Source organism: Dermacentor silvarum, chromosome 3 (genome assembly GCF_013339745.2).
Source record: "Dermacentor silvarum isolate Dsil-2018 chromosome 3, BIME_Dsil_1.4, whole genome shotgun sequence".
In the NCBI taxonomy this organism is placed as follows: domain Eukaryota; kingdom Metazoa; phylum Arthropoda; class Arachnida; order Ixodida; family Ixodidae; genus Dermacentor; species Dermacentor silvarum.
Genome location: NC_051156.1, coordinates 147804756 through 147817525, shown reverse-complemented (window position 1 = coordinate 147817525; position 12770 = coordinate 147804756). Strand labels below are relative to the sequence as shown.

General features: G+C 43.8%; 1 protein-coding gene across 1 annotated transcript; it reads left to right on the top strand.

The window, feature by feature from the left end:
* Window positions 1-3161: 3161 nt before the first annotated feature.
* On the top strand, window positions 3162-12411 carry LOC119444051 (nose resistant to fluoxetine protein 6-like). The gene is made up of 4 exons (XM_049664787.1): window positions 3162-3176; window positions 5953-6142; window positions 8452-8594; window positions 11248-12411. Exons 1-4 carry the CDS (start codon window positions 3162-3164, stop codon window positions 11431-11433), a joined length of 534 nt encoding a protein of 177 aa, XP_049520744.1. The 3' UTR covers window positions 11434-12411.
* The last annotated feature ends 359 nt before the right edge of the window (window positions 12412-12770 follow it).

The window sequence follows — 12770 nt, the reverse complement described above, 5'->3', positions numbered from 1 at the left end:
GTTCACAAATTATATAAGTTCTATATAGTTATAAATTGCAAAATTACTTAAAGAAAGTGTAGTTTAGATAAGCCAGTTGCGAATGCGCCTTCTTAGTGGTGAACCCCACTGTGAGGCATAGCAATGGAGTTTGATCAATTCGAAGTGCATGGGCAGGCTTGTGCACTTTCAGACTCATGTATTAGTACGTTAGATTTATTTAGACCACATGTATAGTGCTATAACACCTTACGTTCGCAGCTGCTTGCCTAATGGGTTATGGTAAGTTTTCTGTTCAAAGCGGTCCAACATTTTACTATTTGAAGATATTTGATTCACACGATCTGGCTGCATCATGTTCATTTTTGTTTCTTTTATGTGATATCATGGTCATGTTACCTATAGGTCAGTGAGAAAACTGTTGAGAAGTTGTATAAACAGTAATATTTTTTATATTCATCATTCGGTAGGACAAAGTCAAAATGTCCAGTCAGGAGCTATTTAAGTATACCGATACCATATAAATATGAGGTTTTGTTGCACCATTTTAAAATTCATTGTTTGTGTAAGTTATTGTTCAGCCGTTGGTAGCGACGCAGTGGCTGTGCTAAAGGGCTCTTGCTTTTCACGCTCGATGAGTCGTTTTGAAGGAGCTGGCTGGGTATTATTCAACGTAGAAGCCAAGAACTCTAGAACTAATGTCGCGAGCGAAATGACGCAGTTTCACCTATGAGAACTGAGCGTGTTTTCTTTTTTTATTTTTGCGACACTTTAGAAGTGCCTCTATACTCTTCGACTTGAAAGTTGTGAATCTTGTGAGCTACTATGTAACAAACTATGCGGCATATCGCTGCGACGTCGTTGTTGTTGGTGACGACGTCGATGCTTTCTTCATTGATTTCTGCAAGACACCGGATTTTAAGTGCCTTCTCTATATTTAGTTTGCGCCGTCTAATTGAGGTTCATAGCCATCACAATCAATTACGCCTTTTATGTGCCATAGACGTGGTCTTTAGGAGCAAAAGGACACCTTGTAAAGACATGCTTTTTATTAGATTCACATCTTGTCATTATCGTACAGTATTGCTTGTATCGGTACAGTCTTACTTTTTCTGGCCCCCTCAATACCTGCGCAGACACCACCATTCTCAGAGTCTGTGTGGAACGCACAACCTAACAGTAGTTGCCCAGCGCTGTTGATCCGTGACAGCCTAGTGGTTAGCGTGTCCTAGAGCACTGCACGGGCCGATTTTTTAGGCCCCGACCCGGGCCAGGCCCGTTTTTACATTGGGCTGCCCGCCCGAGCCCCACTAAAAGTTAAATGCGAGACCCGGACCCGGCCCGGGCCCGGAAATAATCTACGTTACCCGCCCGGCCCAGCCCACCACCGCTTTACTTTAGGCCTGAGCCCGGCTCGAAACCAGCCGGAACCCGGCCCGAGACCGAAAAAGACATGTCTTTCAGAGTCGAGGGACGCGCTCGAGGATAACTCGCTGCACGGTACATGCACAACACCAAACGTCCGAGCCCGCCTCGGGCCCACGTCAAAAAACCCTAGCCCGGTCCGGGCCCGGGTCAAAAAGCATATGCCGCGCCCGAGCCCAGCCTGAGCCCGTGAAAAAACTGCCCTACCCGGGCCGGGTCCGGGCTTCAGGGTAAGCCCGATCCCGTGCAGTGCTCTAGCGTGTCCTACTACCAAAAGCACACTGCTGTAGTGACATTGGTTCGAATGCGTCATTCCTCCATTTATATTTCTAAATCCTAATCTAAATAAAAAAAAAAAACTGGCGCACCTCCCAGTGCAAAGCAAGAACTGAAATTGTGAACTGCGGTTTCATGATATAAGGCTTCTTGGCTGGAGGAACAATGAGCCAGCACGCGAACTAATGAAAGCCTATTGCGGAAAAGTTTAGGCACTGCATGTATAAGTGATGCATCCTATTAGATTTATATTTCCGATTATAGATTATTTTGAGTCCTGGTTGTCCCTTTAGCAGCGCAAATGCGTTCTGTGCGTGCAAAAATGTATATATTTGTTCTTGAGTGTGCACCCAAAATACAGCAGTTGAAAGGGCCACCTTTACGATCGCGATTGTTTTCTTTCGTGTCTTTGCTTTCATGTGTGCCTCTTTCAGCAGCAGCTGTGTCCCAGAGGATTAAAAAATGAAAGTCCTGCGAGTTTGTAACAATTTATTGTTGAACTTTAGCGCACACAAATAACGAAGCACACAGGCAGAATGAAGAAACCAGCACTGAACTCACTACTCAGTTTATCTGGTGAAAAGGAAGGCGCACTCATATGCAGCAGCTAACTGAAATGAGCATGCTCACATGGCACTTAGCAAACCGAATTTTTGTTGAGTGAGTGCGGCGGATGGCTCACTAACACACGTATCTATGCGCTTTGTGATGGGGAAAGCCTCAGTTATTTCGCATGTTATTGTTAGTGTGACAACACAACACAAATGCAGTGTCACAAGAAACATATTCACAATGGGAGCATTTACAATTGTCACGCGTGTGCAAATGATTATTTTTATCACGTAATTGGTGAAGCTTTCTTGATAGGCGGGTATAACATCCGCAACCCGATTGGGCTATGGAAACTTTGCTGCGTGGTAATGACAACCACACACGTACACCACACTAGTTTTGCACGTTAGGAATTTTTATTGCAGAACAAAAGCACATTTTCTTATTCTATTATTATTATTATTCTTAGTCACAGCATAGCAAGCTCGTTGCTGCTTGTTAAGGGCACTAAATACAACATCAACGCCAGACCGGCTAGCAGCGTTCTTCAGTGCACGTTCAAAACGATGAACGTAGGGCACGACGGCGACAAGATTTCGCTCTGTGCCTTCTCTGCTGCTTCCTGACCCTTTTTTGTTAAACACCATCGACCATCTTTGCCTCTTTTTCCGCGGCTCTATGAATAACTTGTTCCAGGAATCACAACAATTCTATTCGAGTTACTTGATTTGAAATGCTTTAGTTAATTTTCTTACGACATATAGATTGATTAAAACTGCCAGAGGTAGGAAACCCTAATTCCGCTTTTAACGATCATAGAATGACCAGAGTTGTAGTGAAGAAAAGGCTTTAGCTGATCTAGGCCCATGCATCCAGCAAGTGTGATGCGATCGTAGTCGCTGTGTCAAGTCCAGAAATGGTAATTTACCATGTTGGAGAATCTCGTGAGTGAACTTTAGGCCCAATCCACAATACTTTAGAGGCATTGCCAATTCTGCAACCACGCTGAGCCCTGTCAAAAATAAGTAAAATGTTGGTTCACGGGGTAACTGCTCCATTTTCTTAAAACTCCATTTATAAAACGCAAATAGACAGTACATACGAAACACAAACGACATAAACTGGTGGTGACTTCTAATTATTTAATTTTAACATTGTCAAAGGAACATTTAAGTATACCTGCATGTACAAACAACAAGAACAAAAAAATAGAAAAGAAGCACCAGAGAAGACCGTTCAGGAACTGCATTTCTTTATCGCTAATATTTACGCTAGGCGCACTCATGAAGCAATCACCTGATTTCCCTCTCATACGGGCTGCTTCAATTACCACTTCAAAGACATTTTGTTTCTACATGCCTAAGGAAGGTAGTTTAAGTGCGGTGAGCACCGTCGTTTACAGTGACGTGTGAGGTGTCCTGAGGATTTGTTCGCTAATTCAATAGCGGTATCTTATACACGATGTGTGTAGTACAATCAGCATAACGACGCGCATGCTTTTTCGTACACGATGCCCGCTTTTTCTTTACTAGCAAAGGACCAACTTGCGCATTTTACAAGCAGCCGAAACGACAACCCTAATGGCACACCTGTAAGCTACCTTTTTAAGATTGTGCGAAACGCTACGGATGTAGGCAATACCTTGAGTTCTTCATTAGTCATTTTTCGGTTGCCGTGTTAGGTGTGAACTTGTTTTCTCGAATTTCTCCAAGACCGATTCACAGACGACAGCGACGAGAGCAAGGGGAAGACCTGCAGGGGCTAGACGCTCAACTTGATTATTCAACCTTTCTGCTCAGTGTGGCAAAAAAAAAAAAACAACTGATTAACCAAGCTTTAGCACATGCCACTGCGATACCCCGTTTTACCTGCTAAGTATGCGCGATATCGTATGGCACAAGGTTCTTCTTTGTGCGAGGGCCAGCAAACATGGTCTTAGTTGAAAATTAACTTGATGTCTAAAAATTGCATGCAGTTTTTGCTTGGCCTTTCACCGGCGAAAGTCAGTCCACGTGATTCTGAAGTAAAGGATCTTAGTAACCGTCCCGATGATATTTTCAAAATAGGTCGTACACAAGGAGGGTAGTACTACTAGGTAGTAGTTAATGGTTGCGTTCGTGTTCCGGCTGCTGTATAGTTAAAAGTAACAATGGAAGCCACGCCTTCTACAGCGGAAAGTAATGCTGACGCGATACTGCTGAAAGAATCACATTGGTCTCCCTGACTTTGCCCGCGCCTCTGCCCATCCATCTGGCTTCTACGCCAGAAGGCAGACGACGTAACTCTTACTGTCAGGCGGTATCGTCTTTTCGCACCTTCCACTCTAAATATTATAAATAAACTTAATCTTTTTTACACAAGATGCGATCTTAACAATTTTGACATGTTTAATTGTTGATAAGAGGATATCCGCAGTTCATAAACAGTAAATTATACTTCAGAGGTTTCAAATGCCTAATAATTCTTTTCTTTCCTTTTCCGAAGTGTGGTTCAATGGCAGTTCGGTGGTCTTCTATCTAGTGGTTTTACTAGTTGCAGTTAGGTGTCTTCTAGCTTGGTGTTTTGTATCGTATTTTTTTAATATGCATATTGGCGATGCGGGGATTTTGTATTTTTTAATGCATTTATATAGTATTGAAGCTCAGATTTCCCCAAAAATATTTGTTTCATTTTTAATTACACAGATTGTAATGCATTTACTCAAAAATCCTTTGTAATTTCGTATCACCTGTGTGTTTTTTAAAATTTTCCACTGTGTATATACATTATTCTACTACATTGTGTGTCAGTGGTTGTTTCTCTTTTTTTAACTAAGTGCTGCCACCACTTTAAGGTCACTACGGGTACGTGAACCAGTCAAACTGTTTAAAAACAGCTTACTTTTTCTCACTCCTTCTTTCTGTACCCTACCAGAACGAAAAAAAAATCTTTGATAATTTGAAGCTTCATGTTTTTAAGAAAACAAGAAGCAGGCTGGCAAAACAAGCAGACCACTACGTTGGTAGTACATCCTCGCTGTACGCTGCACCGAATGCTCATCATTGCCGATTAACCACTGAAGGCGTAGTCGCGCCTATTATTCTTGCAGTGTGCGAAAATGTATACCTTCACAGCCCATAGTTGGGTTACTTGTCTTTTCATTATGGTAAACGTATTCGTACAAAAAAGAAAAATTAGACAGGAAGGCAACATTCACAGCCGCCCATGTATGTTGCCTTTTTTATATTTATGCTGAATGTTGGGCCCATGTTTTCTGTACTATTCCTCCGGCATACAGGTGGAATAGTTACGTAACACTATATTGCCCCACCCCCGCGGACAACATTGAACGCACGTGAGGCATGGATAGGTAACACTTGGACAACGCATAAAAATATACGTTTCTTGTCGATGTATTCAGACATGTATCATATATGTAGGCACATACCTGCGGACAACAAGCAAGACATGTGAATATACATTGTCAGAGAATACCTGCACAGCACGTGCGAATGTAGATTACGCGGCGCAAGCAAGCAATTTTAAGGTGTCTGGAGATAAAAGCGACACCGAGAATGTCGTAGCACCGTCGGCTTGAGGATTCTTCGGGTGTTGCCCGTGACAGCATAATTAAAGCAAAAACGAAATGGATCGAATAACTGGGTTGCATTGAAAGACGGCTCTGTATTTATATCATTTGTTCGGGTTGAACAATATTTTTGTCCACTTTTTTTTGTCCAGGGCATGCAGATTGCGGGATGGTGCTTGTCCGTCAGCTGTGGCCTCGCCTCTGTGTTCGCAAAGCTTCCGTGGTACAGAAGCGCAAACCCGACCACGCAAGGCGTAACCCTGATTGCTGCGTTCTTTGACCGCATCTTCTGGTCGGTCTTCCTCATCTGGATCACTCTCGCGTGTTCTTCGGGACGAGGCGGTAAGGACTGCCCAATATTTTTTTTGTTTCTTGAAGCGCATGGTGTATGTATCTTGTGTGGAAATTGTGGTTCATCTGTCGCTAGCCTTTACCATCATGTTCATGAAAACAGAGTGGAAGGTTCAATTGAGGCATATACATAAATATGGTGATGATGAGCCTCAAAAATTGCACATACCCTGGATGAAGTATTCCAAAAGAAACCGGTGGTCAGGTTAACGGAACGATGAAAGCAACCGAGGCACCACTGTAACAAATGACATCGCAATAATTAGGTCATAAAGCTTTATCATAGCATCTCGCACGACACGGAGCATCCAAAATGCTTTTTCTATCAGCATTGCAAATGCGCCGTAACAAAATTATTTCGCTGAAACCTGCAGCCTTTGGCTCATGTCACAAGTTAAGGAAGTTCGGGCCTCCAAAGGGACTATAAACCAGCCCGGGCCTAAAACGACTGACTGAAACTGAAAACAATATCATACAGAATAAGGTCATATATAAGAATATCAATTATAGAGTTTACTACTCCCTACTTTGTAATACAGAAACGACGTTGCGCGCATTAAGAACTATTAACGGCTCATAAATTCTTCTAAACAATGCATTTCTTTCGGTTGTTTTACAAAATTGTATATTATGTTTGAATGTTACGTCAAATAGTTATTTTATAGACATTCTTACATTCATTGAATGTACTATTCTTCAGTCACACCCTTCCCCCTCCCACCCTTGCACAAGCCTTTAGAGGGCATGCAGAAATGTTTAGGGAAAAGTGTGCAATTAAACAAGATGGCTGCCTCCCCTGTGAAAGGATGCCGCTGTCGCAGGGCGTGATTTCAGACACGAAGGAAGAGTTGGCAGTCTGCTGGTATTCTTTGTTTGTCTTTTTGTTTGCTGCAACTACAGGCTGTCACTTGATTAACATATGTATAGACAGCGTATGCTTCAGTGTATGTTTCACCGCTTCAGCTTCACCGTTTCACCATTATGAAGTCTGCTGGTGTTCCTCTTTCTTTTTTTCCGCAAGAGCATGGGCTGTCAGTGAATCAATACGCGTTAATAGACTATCAGACTTTAGCCTAGTAGCCCACCGTTCTGACGTACTAGCTGGAGGGACTTAATAGCGCAAGTGAGCTGCGAAGAGCCACGTTAGCACTGGTAGTGACACCTTGTGGCATATTAGATGGAGCGGTGAACTTTGCAAAAGACCACAACTGCAGGGCCTAAACAGTAACAATAAAGGTATACCTGCATGGACCAATTTTCACGCAAATCGCGCAAGCCGGCGTCGGTCGGGCGCATTTCTAATTTCAAGCTGGCCAATGCGCTTTCGGTGACGGCCAGAACGTTAATGAAACTAACCCCCGCATTTGGAAATGGGGCTTGACTTGAGGACGGCTGCGTGAACGCGCCGAACACGATCCCTGCGTTTTCTTCGGCGCATTCACGCCAGCCGTCATATAGATCAAGTCAAGCAAGGGCTTTAAGTTAAGTTGCATTTCTGAATACGGGGGTTACTCTAAAACCCTCTTTCAGCACCGCACGCGGTGATTTTAAATAAGCTAGTTCGATACAACACATACCGCCGCGGCGTGGCAACTCTTTCATAATATAGGCTTAGTTTGGCGGCAAACAAACAATGAACACTTACGGAAGCAACGGTAATGATAACCACTTGGTGCATTTTCCTGCGGGAAATGAATTTTTATCACAATGGTTCATCCTGTTAGTCAAAATTATGAGCGCTACATATATAATGTCCTCAGGGCTATATGACATTAAAGAGGATAGTGGTTACAAAACATATACGGCTGAATGATCGCGTTAGCGCAATCGAGCGCATAAGGAGTGCTTCCTGGTGTGCCGTCCTTCCAATTGCATTTGTCGTGAGTGGTCGGAATGGCATAGACCCATTTCGCGGGCATCGCCACTGTATACTGCGCTGAGTCGATATTCGCTGCACACTGGCACAGCATTGGCCGCCGGTCTCGACTCAAACACGTCCCATGCGAGTCACCCTTAATAAGTACAGATGACGTTATGAGATGATAAATGGATCATGCGTTAGTGCATGAAAAATAACATACGTCACCGCGATTGGTCAGTATATGTCACCCTAGGAACAGCTAGAATACAGAAATCTCGCCATATTAAGGGACAGTGCGAGTGTTGTGTGCCGCTTATTCTATTCCTTATTAAAAAAAGCAAAACATACGCCAATGTTAACAGTGCCACGAAATGTATAGATCAACGGTTCATTTTGTTTTCAAGTGTTATAGCGTGCGCTGAAATCAATCCCGTTGCAGGGCTTGTTGGCAGGTTCCTATCTTGGAATGGCTTTGTACCCCTGAGCAAGTTGACATTCGGCGTCTACCTCATCCACTTGCCGTTTGTCCAACTCATGCTGCACGCGTCAAGGGAACGCATATTTTGGTCTCATTTCAATGTGGTAAGTTGACTCGCATTTCCAACCCATTTTTAATTCTTGTTGATCTAAGATTAGAAAAAGGCGGCACAAATTCGCAGCTATCGGAAGTTCTGTAGTTACTATGAACACTTACAGGATCGACTGAGGCTGACGGTTCCCCTAATATTTGTTTAAGAAGCTGATGTTACCATATTTACATTGTGCCATTGGTAGTAGGGTCGATAAGTATATTGTTACCCTCGCTGTGCTATTATGCGGCAGGTTTTGCGGCACTTTTATGCTCTATATGCGTACGCATCGCTAGGCTTCGTGGTACGTTGTAAACGTCGCAGACCGTGTCACTGCGCTCGTGTTGCTGAAAACTGCGCCCAGTGGTATGGCTTGGGGAAACGTGCGCTGCGACATTCCTGTATATGTATGGTTATTCGTGCTTGAGAAATGACATTGTATACCACGAGACGCTGCTTGTGTTGGGTTAGTGCGCGCGGTACCTGAACAGGAATTCCATTCGTGTAGTTTTTTGCTGCTGAGAATTGTTCGGATTCGTACCTTCGTAATGGATAAGTGAGGGACCTTTATCAATGTTCTAAACGCAACAGCAGCAAGCGAAGCTATCAGCGATATCTACTACAGAGAATGTTTTGCATTTCAATCAATCAGCCAAGTTTATGGCACTCAGCCCAAATAGGCATCTGATGGTGGGACGCCGAAACCAACAAAAAAAACGTACTTCTAAGAGGTCTTTTCTACACGCACGCACAAACACACAGACGCACTCGCGCGCGCGCTAACGCACAAGGACACAAAGACACACAGAGGCACACAATCGCATATGCATACGCGCATGCACACACATACCTAGGAATTTTTATTTTGGACATTCCCCTGCAGCCAGCTGTCGAACTCCACCGCAGTGCCACAGCGTAAGTCAATGCATAGCATTTTTTTAAATGTTAATTAAGAAGACCACGCGAATTTCAACAACTTCCAGTTAGCAACGTCGTCTAACCCATCGTCTGAAAAAGATACGTTTGCTAAGAATTGCCTTGGAACGTCGAAGGAGATCAGTGACGAAGCTGTAAATTGTTGTGTCGACGTAAGCAAAAAACTCCAGGCTGAAAATTGAATACAAACAGCATAACGTTAATGAAGTCAGGCACAGAGCATACAGCTCAGCACTCGTTTTCAAAAGAAACACTACAATACAAGCATCAAAACTACGTGATGGTGATAAGGCGCGTGTGAACAATGGGAACACCCTCCGACGCGTTCCGGTAAAGGTTTGGTTTGCAGCTGCTTCGAAAGGGGTTGACATCATTCAAAACCCTCGTGAAACCAGTGTCTCTGGTTTCACTCCTTGTAGAGCCACGTGTGTGAATTCAAGTGACGTCACAATGGGTAATCGTTGTGGGTGTCGTTTACAGCGTTCCTTCTCCCGCGTGTGTTTCCCGGTAAAGATTACGGTTGCGTAAGTAACTCCGAGTGGAAAAGTACCCAACACCATGAAATCACGCAGTGACGTCACCACGGTCTAGCAACTCATTCAGTTCATTCCAAGCTACCATGGGTAGACCACGGAAAGTAAAGACGCCAGAAGAACAGCGTCAATATAATGTCGTTGTGAAGTAGTAAAGAGTGTGGTTAACTACATTTCACTTGTCCGTGATTTCACTCTTTGTAGAGCCACGTGTGTGAATTCAAGTAACGTCACAATGGATAATCGTTGTGGGTGTCGTTTACAGCTTCGCTGCCCAACCACCTTCACAGCGTGGATTGGCGCCACATTTTTTTTCGATAGGTGGCGTTGCCATACACTTACTCGTGTTGATGGGCAGAGTGCAGGGACGTTCTAAAATATAGAGGCGACTGTTGTTCCCGCCGGAAAAATGGAATAGAGCGTGGGGTCTTGTGGAGCTTCAATGGGGAAAAGCATGGCCGGTTGTCTTCATCAATTTGTTGACAACAAAATGAGGTTGCCTGAAGGTTTGATGGACCATTAGACGTGTCCTATAGTTGCGAAAGCCCTGTATATAAAAAAGTTCCGTAGGCATTCCAATAATTTCTCATGATTCCGTATGATTCTTGCGAAGATAGAGTACACTTTATACGGAATCCACATATGGATTATACGTGAAGCAGGCAGCAACTACAAGGAATTATTGAGCTGTATACGTTAAGTACGGAAGCTGCGTGAGTGCACGTATGAGGGGAATTTCTGTTTATTCTTTACTGTTTTAATGAACCACCTGTTGCTGAACTGTTTGGTCATAAAGGTAGGCTCGAATAAATTGGATGTCTGCTACTTTTCGATTACCAAATTCTCAAATACTCGTGGTGAAGGGCAGAGTGCGTTATTCTCACGTTTATTCCGGAGGAAGAATTATGTAGTTTCCTACTATGTAAGCAGAAAACATTTCAATACAACCGCAATGATCGTTTACATAAATGGTCATTATTCTCCCAATAAAGATATAATTAGTCTGGCACTGTTAAAGATATGCTCATGTGGACATCATCGATCGGCGCAATTTCTTTTTTGCTGGTCTCGCTGGCATGCGATTGCATGTTTTTTTCGTGAATATATTGAGCAATCTTTCGTTTTTGGGGGACGTGCGTCACAAAATCCCTGCCTATTTAGAACACGCGTTATCCGTCTCTTATTTCTTTTTTGCAGATCACGCTGTGGTTCGCGACGCTCGTGTGGTGTTTTCTGCTCGCCTATGTTGTGTTCTTGGCCTGCGAGGCGCCATCTACGACGCTGTGTAGGCTCATCTTCGGCTGGCCGATTGGAGAGCCTCAAACAAAAAAGGATGCAATAGAAGAGAAGATACGGGAATCCCGCATTACGTCTTGCCTATAACAATGCGACGGAAATCTTCCTTGTACACACGAAGACTATTTCTAGGAAGCAGTGTTTTAACTTTCATTGGACTGCACTGATGCTGCGTGTTTCATAGCGCAGTGTTGTAAAATAGGAGCTTGCAAGTGTTCACGCCATACTTGCATTCGGTGGATGTTAAACTGGAAAAGCACTCATATCACCGGCACTGTTCCTTAGCAGTGGTCGAACAAGGAAGTTGCTCGAGACAAAGTTTAGAGAACTAGACGTATCTTAGGCAACACAGCTGCAAAAGCACATGACGCCCTGAAGAAGAGAAGTGCCATTGTCAAAACGCTGGCCCCAGCGACATTCCTTGTTCGCTCACTGGTAATCACTTCAAGATTCCATCTTGCTCTGAAGTGCTTTCTAATTTACATGTCCTCTGTAGCAACTCAGTCCCTTTGGTCGTTTTTCTATTGAGGTTTAGTTGTCTGTGATATACTTAGGGGAGCGGGAATATTATGTATAATTTTTGTTACGGGTTCTGCAGTTCTGCGTTCTGCAGCTGAGAACAAGGTGTTGACTTTGATTCCTGCTAGCGGCTGCCACTTTGTAATGGCGCCAAAGTGTAACATATCTCATGGACTCTAGCTAAGGTAACATCGAAGCACTGCCGGTGTTTCAAATTAAGTCAAGGCGCCTCAACAAAGTATCTCTCGAGCGTAAGTGTCAAGTACCCATAACTAATTAAAATAACAATAAATAATGTTATAATCCAATTGAGCATTCTGTAACCGCAGAGCCATCAGGTGAATAGCTTTCGGTTTCGAGAGCGACTATAAATAAACGCGATGACGTCCGTGATTGCACGGAAAAGGGGTGGCGCACCCTGCTAAGAATTAGTGAGTTCAGCGCAGGCGGAAGAAGAGAAAGCACACTTGGGCATCTTAACACTATGTCAATCGATGCAGAATTGATTGTATCTGCTTTTGAAGGAGCCACTTCGTATATAAGCTTGAGGAAATGGAATTATGAACAACTCGTAGAATGATAGCAGCCGACGACGTCGTTTCTGCCGTCATGATCTTTATGAACATTATACAACAAGATTCGCATAGTGCTACTGCTGCTGCCATGACTCATGGCCCAGCGCATGCGTATGGGCAGCTGCTGCGGATGAACAGATGCTACCAAAGATGGAACCATGCCAGTCCACTTCCAAACAGCTGACCGTGCGGCAGGCTTTGGCAAATCGCTTCTTCTGAATCGCACCAATAAGTTCAGTGTTGATCAATGCCCGCTGTTTCATGGAGCAATGTTGAATAGTTTTTTCGGCTAGTGACACTGCCGAGGGACAATGCAAATAAAGTACTCCA